Source organism: Piliocolobus tephrosceles, chromosome 21, assembly GCF_002776525.5.
Source record: "Piliocolobus tephrosceles isolate RC106 chromosome 21, ASM277652v3, whole genome shotgun sequence".
In the NCBI taxonomy this organism is placed as follows: domain Eukaryota; kingdom Metazoa; phylum Chordata; class Mammalia; order Primates; family Cercopithecidae; genus Piliocolobus; species Piliocolobus tephrosceles.
This window is the reverse complement of record NC_045454.1, coordinates 35,458,359-35,476,860: the sequence shown is the minus strand read 5'-3', so window position 1 is coordinate 35,476,860 and position 18,502 is coordinate 35,458,359. Positions and strand designations below refer to the sequence as shown.

The following is an 18,502-nucleotide window of genomic DNA, read 5'->3' as shown; positions in this document are numbered from 1 at the left end:
TCATGCCACTGCACTCCAGCCTGGGCAACTGAGCAAGACCTCGTCTCTAAACAACGAAAGAAAGAAAAGAAAGAACATCTGTAGTTGCCTTGGAGAACAGGGATTGTGTAGGGCTGGGATAGAGGGAACAAGAAACACAAATAGGAAACTGAGGCGGCATCCAGGCTGAAGATAATTGGGTCTTCGCCGGGACCACTGTGGTGTCTAGGAAAATGGACAATTTGGAACCGTTTCAGAGACGCTGAATCCACAGGATGAAATGCTGGTGATGAAGGGAAGAGAAGAAGATCCTTAGGGTGTCCCAAGCTTCTGGTCTGTGCTCCTAGGCTGCCCTGACTGAGCCTGGGAGGCTGGTGGAGAGAGGCAAGAGCGATCAGCTGGGTGCCCTGTCCCTAAGCAGAGGGTAGAATGGGGGACTGGCGGGTGTTGTGTAAGTTTATTTTTTCTTTTTCTTTGTTTTCCTTTGTTTGTTTGTTTTTTAAGACGAAGTCTCAATCTTGTGGCCCAGGCTGAAGTGCAGTGGTGTGATCTCGGCTCACTGCAACCTCCACCTCTCGGGTTCAAGTGATTCTCCTGCCTCAGCCTCCCGAGTAGCTGGGATTACAGGCAGCTGCCACCACGCCCGGCTAATTTTTGTATTTTTAGTAGAGAGGGGGTTTCACCATGTTGGCCAGGCTGGTCTTGAACTCCTAACCTCAAGCAATCAAGTTCGACCTCCAAAAAAGAACTGTCATATGTCCTATGAGGGGATGACCTCCTGTGCAAGGGGCGGGATCCCGGGACTGCCCTAGGCCGGCTGCAGACTTGCTGTGTGGCCTCCAAACAAGACCTTGCCCTCTCTCAGCCTCAGATTTTTCACTTGTAAAATAAAGACCAATAACGTTCCGGTTACAGGCTTGTGGGGGATCATCAAATGAGCCCTGCCTGGGCGCTCAATAAACGTTGGTCGCTCCTTACCCCTTACCACTGAATCTCGGTGGGGAAAGAGTGGCGCCTGTCTCTTTAAATTATGCAAATAGGCTGCGGGTGGCGTAAAGGGGGGACTATAAAAAAGATCCTGGTCTTCGGCTGGACCAATCAGCGCGCTGGGTTGGCGGAGATGGCCGCCTAAATGGCCCAATGGGGGACCGCGCGGGATCAGAGCCCGCCCTGCCTCCTGGCGCCGTCGCGGGGGTGGGGACTTTGTAGGCCACGCCCCGGGGGCGGAGCCAGTCGGCAGCCGCGCCGCAGCCGCGGAGGGAGGGGCGGGGCGGGCTCGGGTGTCAGCGACCGAGCCGCAGGTGGCGGCGAGCGCGGGGCTCGGCCCGAGCTCAGGAGGTGAGTGTTGCCCCCCGGAACCCCCTGGGACACCCTGGCCCGCGCAGCCTCCCACGCTCACCGTGCCCTGCAGCCCCGGCGGCTGCGGAGGGCAAAGGCGCGGCGGGACGCGAGGGATGGAGAGCAGGGGTTGGGGGCTAAGCGGTGGGCGCCCCGGCTTCTCCCCCAAGTGGTAATCGGGGGTCCGCAGGCGGAAACGGGGACAGCTCCCCAAATCCACCGTCTCCTGGCCTAGAACCGAGCGTGCACGGGGGCGGTGACGACGCGAGACCCCTCCCCAAATCCTTTTATTCTAAGCCTAGGTCTGGGTTCTGGGGCTGCAAAGAGGGGGGCGCCGCTCCCCTTCCAGCCTGGAACCCTGGGCGGTGGCTGAGATGGGGACCACCCGCAAATTCCCTCTTCCCAGCTCTGGCCTGCAGACCACCGGGGACCGAGGATGAGGTACCTACTTCCCTTTTCCTCCACTGTGAACCCCTCTCCAGGCCTGATGGCTGGAGGAGCTGGAGGGTCACCTGGCCCCTCCTCTAATCTGCCCCATCCCAGTCCCCCACCTCAAGGATGGGGTGGGGGGCGTTTCACTGGCATCTTCTGTGCGGACCCCAAGGTTGGAATTTTGGGGAGGAGTTCAGTGTGGGGTCCCCTGCCTGGCACGGTTTATCCAGGCCAGGCCTTGAAGGGCCTGAAGCCTGGACTTGGGGGGGGGGGTCCCTCTGTTACTGAGGGGCGGGGTGTACAGCTAGCATCTGTTCCTGGGGATTAAAATAAATCGAGGTAAATTAGGATCTTGCCAGAGGCTGGCTGTGAGTGGGGTGCGGAGGAGGTTTGGGTGGTGGGGGGCCCCTCCATCTGCCTTGGATCCCCCGAGTCACCTGCCCCAGCCGCAATGGGGACCAGGAGGCAGAGTCGAAGGGACCTGCTTCACTGGTGACCTTGGGCAGGTGACAGCGCGTTTCCAAACCTCGGTTTCCTCTTTTGAAAATTGAGGTTGGGAGCTTTGGACCCTGCATTTTACAGATTCTGAACTCACCCAGCCCACATTTTGTCTGATGGTGATTCACTCTTTTGCTTAACATGTGGGTGGTTTGGGGTCAAGAGAGTATTGGGTTTGGAGACCCTCCCACAGTGCCTTGCTATCCTCTGAGCCTCAGTTTACTGCGCTGCAAAATGGGTTGATGATGACACTCTGATATTGGGGCTGGGGGCATGGGGGCAGGGAGTAAAACATAGGACCAAGCTGCAATCGTTGGGACGGGGCATCACCACCCTGGTCTCACCAGTGGGGCCACCTAGGGCACACCCTGACCCACATACCATCACCCACACCAGGGGCGAACCTGTTCTCAGGTGAGGTCCTGGGCAGGAGGAGGTCGGAGTTGCCAGGCCAGTTCATCCCCTGTCCCTTGGAGCGCCCTCCCAGTGGTGGGCACAGGGCTGGGAGTCTGACACCCCCAGGTTTGAATTTGCCTCTACCTGTGTGTGTTTTCACTTGGTCCCTTGGTTTGTTCTTCTGTGAAATGGGCTGAATTCCTCTGGGAAGATGAGAGGAGTCTGTGGGAGGAGGAAGCTCCGTAAATACAGACATGATCATTATAATATTAATGACAGCATTAGTGCTCTTTAAATCGGGTCACAGCTGACCAGGAGGAGGGAGGGGAAGGGGGAGTCTACCAAGGGCATTGCCTGAGGAGACTCCAGCACCTGGGAAAGTTAGGCATACAGTAGGCATTCGATAGATGTTTGCCAAATGAAGTGAGGAAGAGGGAGGAGACCCATGGAGAGAACAGAAAATTCCTGAGAATCCCTGGCTCAGATTCCCACTTGGTGGCCTGAGTCACTGTGTGACCTGGGGCATGTGTCTCAGTTTCCCCATCATGGTGCTGGTCGAGATAAGACCCTGCCTTGAGGTGCGGTGCCGAGAATCAAGCCAGATTGTATAAGTGATCGCAGCCCAGGTGGCTAAGCCAAGAGGGGAGACATGACATAGTGGGTCATTGAAACAGCATGGTACCTGCTTGAACCAAGTGACTGGTCTGTGGGAAGGATGAGAAAACCCCTGCTGCTGGCCCTGTACATTCAATGGGGTCCGAGAGAGAGGGAAATGCCAGATCCTGCTTCCCAGGATCCTGGAAGCCAGATCCTGGAAGGTCAGGAGTGGCCCAAGGTCACCAGGCAAGACGTCAGCGGCTCTGGACACCCAGCCAGGCACCACTCAATTCCCAGAATGGGAGCTCGGGTCTTGCCTTTGTTGCTGATGTGGTTCCTGCTTTGTTTTATCTGTTCTGGGGCTGCTCACATGTCTCAGCCCCAGGTTTGCAAGACTTGGTGCCGGGAAGGCAGGATGGGGGCCTCTGAGTCAGCTGGCAATGTGCTGTGTGACCTTGGGCAAGTCTCTGGCCATCTCTGGGCTTTGTGCTGGTGCTGTACAGGCTGGGAGACTTGGGTTCTAGCAGGGCTGACTTCTCCATCAGATGAGCCTGATGTCTCAACAAGCCCGATGTCTCAGGCTCACGGTGCTTTCAAGGGTCCGTAGGTTGATGTTTTCACTTCTTTTAAAATCCGAAGGGAAAAAAAATGAACTTTTGGGTTGAAGGAAACATTTTTGTGTATAATATTAGTATATTCATGTTTATGCCAATGTAATTGTAAAATATAGTTTTGTTTTGTTTTCGAGACAGAGTCTCTCTCTGTCGCCCAGGCTGGAGTGCAGTGGCTCGATCGCAGCTCACTGCAACCTCCGTCTCCCGGGTTCAAGCGATTCTCCCGCCTCTCTCTCTCTCTCTCCCCACCCCGAGTAGCTGGGACTACAGGCACGTGCCACCTCGCCCAGCTAATTTTTGTATTTTTGGTAGAGACGGGGTTTCACTGTGTTGGCCAGGATAGTCTTGATCTCTTGACCTCGTGATCTCCCCGCCTCGGCCTCCCAAAGTGCTGGGATTACAGGCGTGAGCCACCGCGCCTGGCCATGTCTTCTCCTTTCTGAGTGCATTTCCCTCTCGGAGCCTCAGTTTGCCCCCTCTGTGAAGTGGGTATCGGCCTACCTCGGGATGGCACGATGTTGAATGCCTGGGCCAGGGTTGGTGCTCACTTATTTCCCAATTGTTGTCATGATTAATATTTGTTCTGTAAGAACAGCTCCAGGTTCAGGCTGGGGGGGCTCCAGGTTCAGGTGCCTCTTGTTTACTCACCCATGGCCTATGTGGTTCCAGGGAGGTCCCACGGGTGCTGATTGGGCGGGGGAGGTAAGGTGGCGGTTGGATGGTAGGCGGGGCGGGGTGAGCTTCCTGTCCCCCCCATGCACACAAGCCTCCAACTTGGTACTGACGGAAGTGGCCTCGTGGCTGTCTCCTGGCGCCTGCCCCATCAGACGGGGGCCCCATCCCACTCGCTACCCTGTCCGGTGAGTATGAGCCCTGGCCAGTAGATACCCATCATCTCTCCTTGGCCCCCCTCAGGAACAGAGGGGAGGCCCCCCCTGCCCGGAACCTGGGTTTCAGGAGAAGTAGCAGGTGTCACTTCCTGGGCTGGCCAAAGCCTGCATGGGGCCACCCGTTGCCCTGCCCCCCATCCTCCATTCCAGCTGTGAGTGGTGGTTTGGGTTGCGGCGGCGACAGAGGGGGCTTGGAAACCCAGAGAGCCACGCGTGATGGTTTCAAACAGGAGGTCATTAGCAGACAGACCAGGGGCAAAATCACAGTCACCTAGGGCCAATGACTGATCGCTCTGTGCCTCAGTTTCCCTCATAAAGTTGGGGTTGCATCTGAGGGCATGGCATGAAGCTTGGATGAGCAGAGGCGTGTGAATAGTTAGGTACAGGGTCGTACACATACTGGTGCTCCGTGTGTATCTGTTTGCCAGAGGTGGGGTGAGGCAATCTAATTGAAACTGTAAAAACAGTAGTGAGATTCTTGGTTTCTGGGGAACTTGGGCTCCTTGGTTCCTGGGATCTTCTAGAATAATGTTGGCAGCAAAGCTTTCTCATCTGTGTCATCCATTACAGCAGCCACCAGCCCCATATAGCTACTGAGCCTTGGAAGAGAGGCTGGCACAGCCGAGGAGTTGGGTATATAATTTTATTTATTTATTTTATTTACTTATTTATTATTTTTAAGACAGAGTCTCACTCTTTCACCCAGGCTAGAGTGCAGTGGTGCGATCTCGGCTCACTACAGCCTCCGCCTCCCAGGTTCAAGCGATTCTTGTGCCTCAGCCTCCCAAGTAGCTGGGACTACAGGTGTGTGCCACCACACCCTACTAATTTTTATATTTTTTGGTAGAGATGGGGTTTTGCCATGTTGGCCAGGCTGGCTCAAACTCCTGACCTCAAGTGATCCGCCTACCTCAGCTGCTCAAACTGCTGGGATTACAGGTGTGAGCCACTGTGCCCAGCCAATTGTATTTAATTTTCCTTGGTTTAACATTAATACAAAAATTAAGGCCGGGGTGGTGGCTCATGGCTGCAATCCCAGCACTTTGGGAGTCCCAGGCAGGAGGATGGCTTGAGCTCACGAGTTCGAGACTAGCCTGGGCAACACTAGTGAGACCTAGTCTCTACAAAAAAAAGAAAAAAAAAAAATTTAAATTAGTTGGGCATGTAGTCCTAGCTACTCCGGTGGCTGAGATAGGAGGATCACTTGAGCCTGGGAAGTCAAGGCTGCAGTGAGCTGTGATCGTGCCACTGTACACTCCAGCCTGGGTGACAGAGCAAGACCCTATCTCCAAAAAAAATAAAAAAATAAAAATACAAAACTTCAGGTGTGAGCCTGTAGTCTCAGCTACTCGGGAGGCTGCTATTCAAGACTCCCTTGAACCTGGGAGGTCGAGGCTGCAGTGAGCTATGATCGCACCATTGCACTCCAGCCTGGGCAACAGTGCCCGACCCTGTCTCCGAAAACAAAAAAGAAAAATTAAGTCACCACGTGGGGCTAGTGGTTCCCATGCCAGTCAGCAGAGCTCTAAGGGATTTGGAGATGCTTAGGGTCCTGGTCATGGACAGAAGCTAAGAAGTGATATGGAAATTTAGGGCTTTTCCCCTAGGGATGTCAGTATAGCATGGTCATCACCCTACCCCCGCCACCAAACTAGGTTTCCTAAGGGGCTGCAGAGGGGACTGAAGGTTTTCAGGACCCCTGACATTAACCAGTGCAGGGTTGGGAATGTTTTTTGAAACAAATAATTCCTTGCCCAGTGAACTCCTATTCATGCTTTAAAACCCCAACTCCCATGAGCCCTCCTTTAGTCTAGGCTCTTTTGGACCTTGTCCCTCCATCCGGCCGAGCCCTGACCATGCAGGACGGGAGGATCTGTGTCCAGCTCTGTCTCTCTAGACTGGGGACTCCTGCAGGGCCAGGCCCAGGGCTGAATCAACTCAGGGACCCTGACATTGTCCTAGTCTGGGTGAGCAAATGGGAGCTCTTGGGTGACTCACAGAAGTCCCGGGATTGGAGGCTCAATGATAATGGGTCCAATTAAACTTTCTTCTCTTCTCTTTTCTTCTCTTCTCTTCTCTTCTTTCTCTCTTTCTTTTCTTTTCTTTACTTTTCTTTTTTTTTTTTTTTTGAGACAAGGTCTTACTCTGTTGCCCAGGCTGGAGTGCAGTGGCGCCATCTCAGCTCACTGCAACCTCCGCCTCCCAGGTTCAAGCGATTCTCCTCTCAGCCTCTCGAGTAGCTGGGATTACAGGTGCCCACCACCACACCCGGCTAATTTTTGTATTTTTAGTAGAGACAGGCTTTCACCACTTCGGCCAGGCTGGTCTCGAACTCCTGACCTCAGTGATCCACCCGCCTCAGTCCCTCAAAGTGCTGGGATTACAGGCGTGAACCACCACTCCTAGCCTAAACTAACTTTCAAGATTAGGTAAACTGAGGCGCAGAGAGGGGCAGCCTTGCCCAAGGTCTTGCTCAGTCCTTTGCTGGGAAGGCCCCGGGAGCTTCCCCATCCTGTGATCGCGGGTCCCTGTCACTCCTGCCGTTGTGCCTCCCAGGCTCCCAGCTGCTACCGAACTGCCTGTGGGGTCATGAATTATGAATGAGGCCTGCAGGCTCCAGTGACAAGCCTGGCCTCTAGAACATGCCAAGGACACTGCCTGTCCGTCCCCTGCCGGGCGGCCTGACCCAGCCTTTTGTGCAGAAACACCTGGGTTTCCCCAGCAAGATCCCTTCTAAGCATTCCTTCTTATTTTGCAGATGGGGAAACTGAGGCACGGAGCTGGACAGTGACTCAGACACCAGGTGAACACTGGCTTTCGAGGGCAGGGTTGGGACTCATGGGGGCAGCAGTGCCAGCTGGGTCATCACAGTGAGGAGTGAGCTCTGACTCCCAGGAGGGTGCATAAAGTGGGGACTGTCCTAGAGGAATTCAGAAGACCCCAAGGGACCCTCAGGGACACTTCAGGGACCCCAACCTCCATGTGGCTGATCACAGCCCCCGCATCTATTTCTCTTCAAACCCTTTTCCTGCAGGAGCCGCCTGGAGTGGAGCCGAGAGCTCAGGTCTGGGGTCAGCCAGTCCAGAGTGCAAATCTACTGTCCCTTCCTAGCTGTGTGATCTTGGCAAGTGGCTTCCCCTCTGGGGGTGGGGAGGGCTCAGTTTTCTCATCTGTGAAGTGGATCAGAGTTTTCCTGCCAAGGTTGGGGTCATCCAGCACTGCTCCTACCCACTGCTATGAACTCTTATACATACCTGAAAACCCCACATTCCATGCCCCCTCCTCCAATCTAGACTCCCTCAGCTCTTGTCCCTCCACCTAGTCTAGTCCTGACTCTGTGGAATTGGAAGCATCTATGTCTTGTTCTGACCCCCTCTGCTGGAGCTACCTGGGACCAGCACTGGGGCTGAATTATCTCAGGGGTCCTGGCATGCTCTTAGCATTGGAGCTTTCAGTTCCTCCTTCATCCTTTCTCTCCTTCCTCTACAGGGCGGGACTTTCCCCCCATCAAGCCCACACTGGCAATGACTCTGTAGCTCAAACTTGCCTCTCTCTTCAGACAGGCACTGGACGGGGCCTGCAGGGGTCTCCACAGAGACCATCAGGATGTCGTATTTTGGGGAGCATTTTTGGGTAAGACCGACTCTTATTTTGGTGGGAGATGCTGGCAGGGCTGCAGAGACTTTTATGGAGATGGGGGGACTGGAGAGTTGTGGGTAGAGTGTTGGACAGGTAGACGGTCTGCAAGGGATGGAAGTTAAAGTTGGAAGAGTCAGGCTGGGTTTGAATTCACACCCATCCCAGACCTCACAGGCCTTACGACCTTGGGTAAGTCATAGCTTGTGTCATAGGGAGACCAAGGCCCAGAGTGGGAACGTCTAAGCAACCTGAAGTTGCCCCATGAAAAAGTGCAGAGTCAGTGCTCAAACCCAGGGCCAAACTGAACTTCCAGGACCCAGGGTCATTCCAGCCAGGGAATTTCCACCCCCTTCCCACCCTGGAGAATTGAGGGATTTTCCTGACCTGGCCTCTTATGGCCTGTGCACCCCTCCACTGTTCAGGCTGGAGATCACCTACTGTAGACCAAGGGATGCTGAGTGAGACAGATTTGTTTTCATTCATTCATTTCCTCTCTCCCTGCCACTGTGACCTCATCCCCAGCCAGCCCTAGGAGATGCTGGGGCCTCCGAGAGCATCCATCCCAGCCCCAGCCCCAAGGGAGGAGTCCCCAGTCTAGGGGACCCAGAGCCAACTTAGACACCTTCAGAGCCAGCTTAGACACCTTCAGCCCTGCAAGACCAGGGCTGAACCCAGCCTTGGGGGTCCTACAGTGGGAACCAGGACACAGAATCGTGTTTGCTGTGGGACAGCCTGGGCAAAAGACCAGAGGTGTGAACTGAGTGGCAAGTTCGGGAACAGGGACTCCTCCTGCAGAGCCAGGCTGACGGGGTGCCACAGAGGATGGGTAAACAGGGGAGGGCCCAGGAGTCAGGGAAGGACCAGGTCAGAAAGCCCCTTCCCCAGTTGCAAGCCCTGAGCTTGCAGCGGTGAAGCCTGTTGCTAGGTGACTGGTTGCCCCTGGCAACAAGCCCCACTCCTGCCCTTGCTCCCTCCCCAGCTGGGGCTCCTCTTACTGGCACTCGCTTTCTTAAAGGGGCCGCACTCCCTTGCCACCTGCAGGGGTGTGACCTCCGCCCTCTCTCCAAAGGTCAGACTCCTCGATTTGCCCCTGAAAGGCTGTGTGACCCCAGCAAGGGGCTACCCCTCTCTGAGCTCCTGTTAGTACTACTGTGTAATGGAGGTGACCATTTGAGGATCAGAAGTCACCCTCATTTTGGAACCCCGACAGTGGCACCTACATTTATTTTAAATCCTTTTTAATTGCGTGAGGCGTGCAGGCTCACTGCAGAAAATTCAGATCAGCAAAGAGAAAATAGAAACCGCCCCCGACTTCCCCACCCCACCCAAAGATATCCTGGTAGAGAATGGTTAAGAGCTTTGAGTTCAGGATTCGAACTGGGCTCTGCTGGAAGCCCTGGAGCAAATGGCTTTGTCTGCCTGAACCTCCGTTTCCCCATCTGGGAAAAAGGGATGAAAGTCCTGCGCCGCCACTCCCACCCCATGCACCCCCATGCACCCCCAGACTCCGGGAGGCCTTCTGTCACTGGCAAGGTTTCTTTTTATCAGTTGCTGGTATTGAAGCTGCCACAGAAGCCTGGTTCTTTGCTGGGTGATGCTGGGGTCCTGATGGCTCAAAGGAGGCTCTCATCAGGGGAGACTAAGCCAGACAGGGATGCCCCAGTCTCATCGCGCCAGGGCAGGGCTGAAGCATAAAGTGTACTAGGGAGTCGTGGGGGAAGGGTGAGCAGGAGAAGGACATAAGTAAGCTCTGTTACAAAGACAACACTCTTGGCTGGGCGCAGTGGCTCATGCCTGTAATCCCAGCATTTTGGGAGGCCGAGGGGCCGGATCACCTGAGGTCAGGAGTTGGAGATCAGCCTGGCCAACATGGCAAAACCCCATCTCTACTAAAAATACAAAACTTCGCTGGACATAGTGGCGTGAGCCTGTAGTCCCAGCTACTTGGGAGGCTAAGGCAGGAGAATCGCTTGAACCTGAGAGGTGGAAGTTGCAGTGAGATTGTACCACTGTACTCCAGTCTGGGCGATGGAGTGAGACTCTGTCTCAAAAAAACAAAACAAAACAAAAAACACACACTTTGGCTGGCACTGAGGCAAGTCTGAAGTCTTGAAGTTCTGGTGGGAGAGACAGACCTGAGACAGCCCCTCCTAGGACCCTCGGCTGCCAGCCCAGTCCAAGGGAGGCAGACGCTGCTGGGGGTTTGCCAGGTCTGGGAAACGGGCCAGTAGTTGGCTCTGAGTCAGACCCAGATGCTGGCCTGGGCGGTGGTGCCTGGTGCAGCCTCACCCGAGGATCTCCTGGGGCCAGCACTGTGCCAGCCTCATCCCAGCAAGACCCCTGGGAGTTGGGTGCTGTTGTTGTCCCCACTTGTCACACAAGGAAGGAAACTGAGGCCAGAGAGATGAAGTCACCAACCCAAAGTGACCCTGTGCGTATAAGGCGATTGGACACTTGAACTTTGAAAGTACAATTCCAAACACAAGAAGAGAGAAAATATAGGTGGAGCACGGTAGCTCACGTCTGTCATCCAAACACTTTGGGAGGCTGAGATGGTGGATTGCCTGAGCCCAGGAGTTTGAGATGAGCCTGGGCAACATAGCAAGACCCTGTCTCTACTAAAAAGACAAAAACTTAGCTGGGTGTGGTGGTGTGCACCTGTGGTCCCAACTACTTGGGAGGCTGAGATGGGAGGATCACTTGAGCCTGGGAGGCGGAGGTTGCAATGAGCCAAGATATCACCGGACTCCAGCCTGGATGACAGAGTGAGACCCTGTCTAAAAAAATAAATAAATAAAAAATAAAATATATTCCTGGTGAGCTGGAGGGAGCAACAGTGAAGTGGGGAGGGGGTTGAGCAGAGTTAGGGAAGTTTCTAGAGCAGGTGGCAATGATCCTTGAGAAGTGGAAGGATGTGGATGGGTGGAAGGAGATGGAGACTGGAGAGCTGATGGCGGGAATAGCCTGGACAAAGGTGTGGTGGTGGAAAGGCACTGCCTGTCTTTGCTATTTGCTGTTTTGTGGGTGAGGCTAAGAAGGAGCTAGGAGATGAGGCTGGAGTGGCAATTCCAGGCCATGCACTTGAACTTCAGCGTCTGGTGGGCAATCGGGACCCATCAATGATTCTAGAATGAAGTGTGACCATTGGGAGATTTGGGCTTGAGGCTGACCTGGGTCTGCCCCAGTCTTGGCTTCAGTTTCTCCATTGATGCAGCAGGAAACACTATCTAGCAGTGACTTCTGGCTTTAACCTTCAAGCTTCTGGCCAAGTGTGGTGGCTCACGCCTGTAATCCCAGCACTTTGGGAGGCTGAGATAGGAGGGTTGCTTGAGTCCAGGAGTTCGAGACCAACCTTGGCAACATAGTAAGGCCCTGTCTCTACTAAAAATCAAAAAAATTAGCCGGATATGGTGGCATGTGCCTGTGGTCCCAGCTACGTGGGAGGCTGTGGTGGGACGATCTCTTGAGCCCAGGAATTTGAGGCTGCAGTGAGCCATGATTGTGCCGCCGCACTCCAACTGGGGAGACAGAGCGAGACCCTGTCTCAAACACAGAAAAATATATATAACATTCAAGCTTCCAGGTACCTGGGAGGGTGAACCCGGCAGGTTGGAGGAGGGCACAGGAAACTACCATTTATGGAAAACCGGCCAAATGCTGCCAGAGGGATGGCTTCACTGATGTGTGTTGGGACTTAAATGGCATCAGATCCCTCCACAAGCCTTCTCTTCCAGTATTCTTACAAGACCTGATTTGATGCTAAAATGTCCCCAATTCCATCAGACCCCAAGACCCCAGCTGATTACCTTTTTTTGGGGGAGTGGGACAGAGTCTCACTCTGTTGGCCAGGCTGGAATGCAGTGGTGGAATCTCAGCTCACTGCAACCTCTGCCTCCCTGCTTCAAGCAATTCTCCTGCCTCGTTCTCCCGAGTATTTGGGACTACAGGTGCCCACCACGAGGCCTGGCTAATTTTTGTATTTTTAGTAGAGACAGAGTTTCACCATGTTGGCTAGTCAGGTCTTGAACTCTTGACCTGAAGTGATCTGCCTGCTTCAGCCTCCCGAAGTGCTGGAATTACAGACGTGAGACACCACACCCATCCAGTCATTGGTTTTAAAGTTGTTATGGTGAGTTTTAAGTCCAAATCTAAAGGTGTCCAATCCCAACAGCGGGCACAGAGGACCAGGTCTGCAAGGGGTAGAGAGAAGTGGTATCAGACGGTGTGTATGAGGCCAGGTGTGGTGACTCATGCCTGTAATCCCAGCACTTTGAGAGGCCGAGGCAGGCAGATCACTTGAGGTCAGGAGTTCGAGACCAGCTTGACCAACATGGTGAAACCCTGCCTCTACTAAAAATACAAAAATCAGCCGGGCATAGTGGTGGCATGCGCCTGTTAAGGAAAAAAAAATCCCCATGTTTAATCTATATTGGTCTTGCCTTTTATCTTCTTCCTCAGTTCTATTAATTTTGTTTATTCTTTTTTGTTTTCTGTAGATGGTCATATAATCTGGTCTCAATTCTTTTTCTTATCTTACTGCATTGGCCAGCACCTCCACATCAGCATTAAATATTAGCCACGATTTGAGGCATTCCTGCTTCATCCTGAAATATGTTGTGTCTCCTGTTTTACCACCTTTTTTTTTTTTTTGGCAGTGGGGGACAGAGTCTTGCTATGTCATCCAGGTTGGAATGCAATCGCACAATCTCAGCTCACTACAACCTCTGCCTCCCAGGTTCAAGAGATTCTCCTGCCTCAGCCTCTGAGTAGCTGCGGTTATAGTCATGTGCCACCACTCCTGGCTAATTTTTGTGTTTTTAGTAGAGACGGGGTTTCACCATGTTGGCCAGTCTGGTCTCGAACTCTTGACCTCAGATAATCTGCCTGCCTCGGCCTCCCAAAGTGCTGGGACTACAGGTGTGAGCCACCTCGCCCAGCCTGATTACCATTTTTAATGGACAGCTTAGTAGTGTTCAGTCATGATGCCCTTCCCAGGTGACAGAATCTGGCTGGCATTAAGATATAGTTGTTGCCTCGTTTTTTCCTACTCCTTTCATGCGGCAAAGGGTCCCAATTTTCCATTGAGAGTGGCAGAAAAAGTTGCCCTTTTACATAAATGTCTTTGGGGGAGAAACATAAGCCAATTTAAAACAAATGCTAACTATTAATAACTAATGTTACAAATTAGCAAAAGCTAGAGTTGCCTTTGGGGCTTTGGGGAGCATTGACATGGATTATGTTGCTGCTTGTATCATCCCCATGTAAGAGGCGGGTGTCTCCCAGGCTGTAGTGTAGTGATGTGATTTTGGCTCATTGCAATCTCCGCCTCCCAGGTTCAAGCGATTCTCCTGCCTCAGCCTCCTGAGTAGCTGGGATTACAGGCACGCGCGACCACGCCTGGCTAATTTTTGTATTTTTAGTAGAGACAGGGTTTCGCCATGTTGGCCAGGCTGGTCTCGAACTCCTGACCTCAAGTGATCCACGCACCTTGGCCTCTCAAAGTGCTGGGATTACAGGCGTGTGAGCCACCAGGCCCAGCTGAACACACTTTTTTTTTTTTTTTTAAATACAAAAGCCCTCTGGTTCAGCTTCTTTCTAAGGTTCGCGGTTTCCATTTGACTTCCCATATCCCCTGTGGCCATATAATTCCTCATTTATGGAAAGACAGAGAAAAGGGGAGGAGACTGAGACCGAAAATGGCAGAGAGACTCAGAAAAACAGAGACACAAAGACAGAAGGAGACAAAGACACAGAACAAATGAGATTCCTCCCCAGCAACTACGGGACAAAAAGAAAATCCCAAGCTTCTCTCTGATTGGACAAATTTAAGGTCCATAGACAATCCTATGGCCCAGGGGAAATGCAGCACGCTGATTCGCTGAGGTCTGAACGAGTCCCTACAGCCAAGGGGATGGACTTCTGCTCCTTGGCCACGCCCCCGTTGCTAAGCAACTATGGTCCCCCCCCCCCCATTCTTTCTCAGTTTCTACTCCCATCCCCTACAGGGCGAGAAAAATCATGGCTTTGAGGTCTTGTACCACAGCGTGAAGCAGGGGCCCATCTCCACCAAGGAGCTGGCGGACTTCATCCGGGAGAGGTGAGGTCCCCAAGCCCCATCCACCAGGGGCCACGCCCACCACCCTGTAGTCACGCCCACCTCTTGACAACGCCCTACATGGTCAAGGGCTAGATCCCTGGGGATTCCAGAAACCAGAGGGGCTAGAAGATCCTGGAAATGACCGATTCTCAACCCTGTCAGCCCCATATCTCCTTTTAAACAACAACCACCTGATTTCGAAAGCTCCCCTCTCATGGTGGAAATTTTTTTTTTTTTTTTTTTGGAGACAAGATCTCGCTTTGTTGTCCAGGCTAGAGTGCAGTGACCTGATCATAGCTCACTGCAGCCTCGAACTTCTGAGTTCAAGGGATCCTCCTACCTCAGCCTCCCGAGTAACTGCGACTATAGGCATGTACCACCACATCTGGCTTTTTTTTTTTTTTTTCTTTAAACAGAGGTTTGCTCGGTTGCCCAGGCTGGAGTGCAATGGTGCAGTCTCGGCTCACTGCAACCTCTGCCTCCCGGGTTCCAGCGATTCTCCTGCCTCAGTCTCCCAAGTAACTGAGACTACAGGTGCCTGCCACCAAGTCTGGCTTTTATATTTTTTTAGTAGAGATGGGGTTTCACTGTGTTGGCCAGGTGGGTCTCAAACTCCTGACCTCAGGTGATCTGCCCGCCTTGGCCTCCAAAAGTGCTGGAATTACAGGCGTAAGCCACTGCGCGCTGCCTTTGTTGTTGTTGTTGTTTTTAAGACACAGAGTCGGCGCGGCGCAGTGGCTCAAGCCTGTAATCCCAGCACTTTGGGAGGCCGAGACGGGCGGATCACAAGGTCAGGAGATCGAGACCATCCTGGCTAACACGGTGAAACCCCGTCTCTACTAAAAAATACAAAAAACTAGCCGGGCGATGTGGCGGGCGCCTGTAGCCCCAGCTACTCGGGAGGCTGAGGCAGGAGAATGGCATAAACCCAGGAGGCGGAGCTTGCAGTGAGCTGGGATCCGGCCACTGCACTCCAGCCTGGGCGACAGAGCGAGACTCCGTCTCAAAAAAAAAAAGAGACAGAGTCTCACTTTGTTGCCCAGCAACATAGCTGGGCATAGCTCACTGCAGCCTCAACCTACCAGGACCAAACGATCCTCCCACCTCAGGCTCCTGAGTAGCTGGGACTACAGGTGTGCACCACCACACCTATCTAGTTTTAAAAAATTTTTTTTTGTAGAGGAGGAGTCTCGTTGTATTGCCCAGGGTGGTCTCGAATCCCTGGGTTCCAGTGGTTCTCCTGCCTCGGCCTCCCAAAGTGCTGGGATTACAGGCATGAGTCACCATGCCCGGCCTACTACTGTTGTTAATGAAATATATTACATAAGAAAAAATCTTCTATGAATTTTCAAAACATCCTTTAGAGGGTTGTGTCATCACCCCATCATGGAAAGCCACGGTTCAGGTGTTTAAGATGGGGAAACTGAGGCCCAGAGGAGCAGTGCCTCTCTCAAGGGTGTCTGAAAGCTTCTTCATCTTTTTTTTTTTTTTTGAGATGGAGTCTTGCTCTGTCACCCAGGTTGGAGTGCAGTCGCACGATCTCAGCTCACTGCAACCTCCACCTCCTAGGTTCAAGCGATTCTCGTGCCTCAGTTTCCCGAGTAGCTGGGAATTACAGGCATGCACCACCACACCTGGCTTATTTTTGTATTTTTAGTAGAGACGGGGTTTCACCAAGTTGGCCAGGCTGGTCTTGAATTGCTGACCTCAGGTGATCCGCCTGCCTCGGCCTCCCAAAGTGCTGGGATTACAGGCGTGAGCCACTGCACCCGGGCAGTTTCTCCATCTTTACCTCATTCTCCTACCCAGGGCAACCATCGAGGAGACCTACTCCAAGGCGATGGCGAAACTCTCCAAGCTGGCCAGCAATGGGACCCCCATGGGGTGAGTGGGGTAGGGGTCACCAACGTAGGGACTTTGGGAGCCTCCTCCTTGGTGGACATCTCTTCACACTCGGGGCATGTAGAATAGAGTGTCATCCATCTCGATTATGGGGCTAATTGGATAGAGGAATGTATATGATTCATTTACACACTAGCTCATTCATTCCGCAAATATTTATTGAGTGCCTTCTGTGTGCCAAGCACCAGCAGCAACCCAGACAAACACCCAGTCACCTTCGTGCAATGTACATCTGGGTTGCGTGACGACACAGATGTTAAATACACACACAAAAAAAATTTTTTTTTTCTGGGGTGAAAAGTGCTGGGAAGGGGGCCAGGCACAGTGGCTCACGTCTGTACTCCCAGCACTTTGGGAGGCTGAAGTGGGCAGATTACCCAAGGTCAGGAGTTCAAGACCAGCCTGGACAACACGGCAAAACCCCATCTCTACTAAAAATACAAAATTAGTCGAGTGTGGTGGCGGGCGCCCGGAATCACAGCTACTCAGGAGGCTGAGACAGGAGAATCGCTAGAACATGGGAGGCGGAGGTTGCAGTGAGCCAAGATTGTGCCACTGCACTCCAGCCTGGGCAACAAGCGCGAAAACTCTGTCTCAAAAAAAAAAAAAAAAAAAAAAAAGGTGCTGGGGAGGGAATGAAATAGGACTATGAGAGGTTGGGCACTTTCTCAGGGGTGGGCCCGGCCTCCCTGAGCTGAGACCTTAATAGAAAGGGGCTGGCAGGCCGGGTACGGTGGCTCACGCCTGTAATCCCAGCACTTTGGGAGGCCGAGGCGGGTGGATCACAAGGTCGGGAGATCGAGACCATCCTGGCTAACACTGTGAAACCCCATCTCCACTAAAAAATACAAAAAAAAATTAGCCGGGTGAGGTGGCGCAGCCTGTAGTCCCAGCTACTTGGGAGGCTGCGGCAGGAGAATGGTGTGAACCTGGGAGGCGGAGTTTGCAGTGAGCCGAGATCACGCCACTGCACTCCAGCCTGGGTGACAGAGCGAGACTCCGTCAAAAAAAAAAAAAAAAAAGAAAGGAAGGAAGGGAGGGAGGGAGGGAAAGAAAGAGAGAAAGAGAGAGAGAGAAAGAGAGAAAGAAAGAAAGGGGCTGGCCATGGGGATGTCTGAGGGACAGACACCGAGGCAAGTGGCTCAGCCAGTGCAAAGGCATGGAGTTGACAGGTGTAGCATGTTTAAGGAAGAATGAGGAGGTTGGTGTGACTGCAGGGGTTGGGCAATGAGGAAAGGAAGTAGGACGGGAGATGGCAGGGCGAGGCCTCAGGGGCCTGACACACTAATGACTCTATATGAACTTTGTGCCTGGGTGTGGTGGCTCATGCCTATAATCCCAGGATTTTGGGAAGCTGAGGTGGGAGGATCACTTGAGGCCAAGAGTTCAAGACCAGCCTGGGCAGCATGGAGAAACCTCTTTCTCTACTAAAAATGCAAAAATTAGCCGAGCATGGTGGCATATGCCTGTAGTCTCAGCTACTCAGGAGGCTGAGGTGGGAGGATGGCTTGAGTCCAGGAGATTGAGGCTGCATTGAGCCATGATTGCACCACTGCACTTCAGCCTGGGTGACAGAGCCAGACCCTGCCTCAAGAAAACAAAAACAAAACACATAATGTGGTCCCGATGGCATTTGTAATTTTCTTTGTGGCTGTTATGAGGCAAAAGTTCTGTGGGGAGGGCAGGAGTGGAGGCAGCAGAAGGCAGGGGGAAGGCTGGACAGGGCTTCTGCTGAATGGGGCAGGCCAAATTGACTTGATTGGGGCATATGATGTCTTAGCCACTCTTTTTTTTTTTTTTGAGACGGAGTCTCCCTCTGTCGCCCAGGCTGGAGTGCAGTGGCATGATCTCGGCTCATTGCAAGCTCTGCCTCCTGGGTTCATGCCATTCTTCTGCCTCAGCCTCCCGAGTAGCTGGGACTACAGGCACCTGCCACCACACCCGGCTAATTGTTTGTATTTTTAGTAGAGACGGGGTTTCACTGTGTTAGCCAGGATGGTCTCGATCTCCTGACCTTGTGATCCACCCGCCTCAGCCTCCTCCCAAAGTGCTGGGATTACAGGTGTGAGCCATTTTATTTTATTTTATTTTATTTTATTTTATTTTATTTTATTTTATTT

General features: G+C 52.9%; 1 protein-coding gene across 17 annotated transcripts in view; it reads left to right on the top strand.

The window, feature by feature from the left end:
• Positions 1-1,225: 1,225 nt before the first annotated feature.
• The window catches only part of FCHO1 (FCH and mu domain containing endocytic adaptor 1), a 40,836-nt gene continuing 23,559 nt past the window's right edge, over positions 1,226-18,502 (top strand). For 2 of the 17 annotated variants that reach the window (XM_023229742.2, XM_023229743.2), the window contains exons 1-6: positions 4,188-4,714; positions 7,503-7,547; positions 7,779-7,868; positions 8,304-8,377; positions 14,389-14,480; positions 16,290-16,364. In XM_023229742.2, the coding sequence (XP_023085510.1) occupies positions 8,351-8,377; positions 14,389-14,480; positions 16,290-16,364 (194 nt within the window). In that variant the 5' untranslated portion in view covers positions 4,188-4,714; positions 7,503-7,547; positions 7,779-7,868; positions 8,304-8,350. Of the gene's footprint in view, positions 1,318-1,619; positions 1,759-4,187; positions 4,715-5,314; positions 5,378-6,132; positions 6,712-7,502; positions 7,548-7,778; positions 7,869-8,303; positions 8,378-14,388; positions 14,481-16,289; positions 16,365-18,502 lie in introns of those variants that run through there. The other 15 variants (XM_023229733.1, XM_023229732.1, XM_023229734.1 and 12 more) reach the window with 15 other exon arrangements.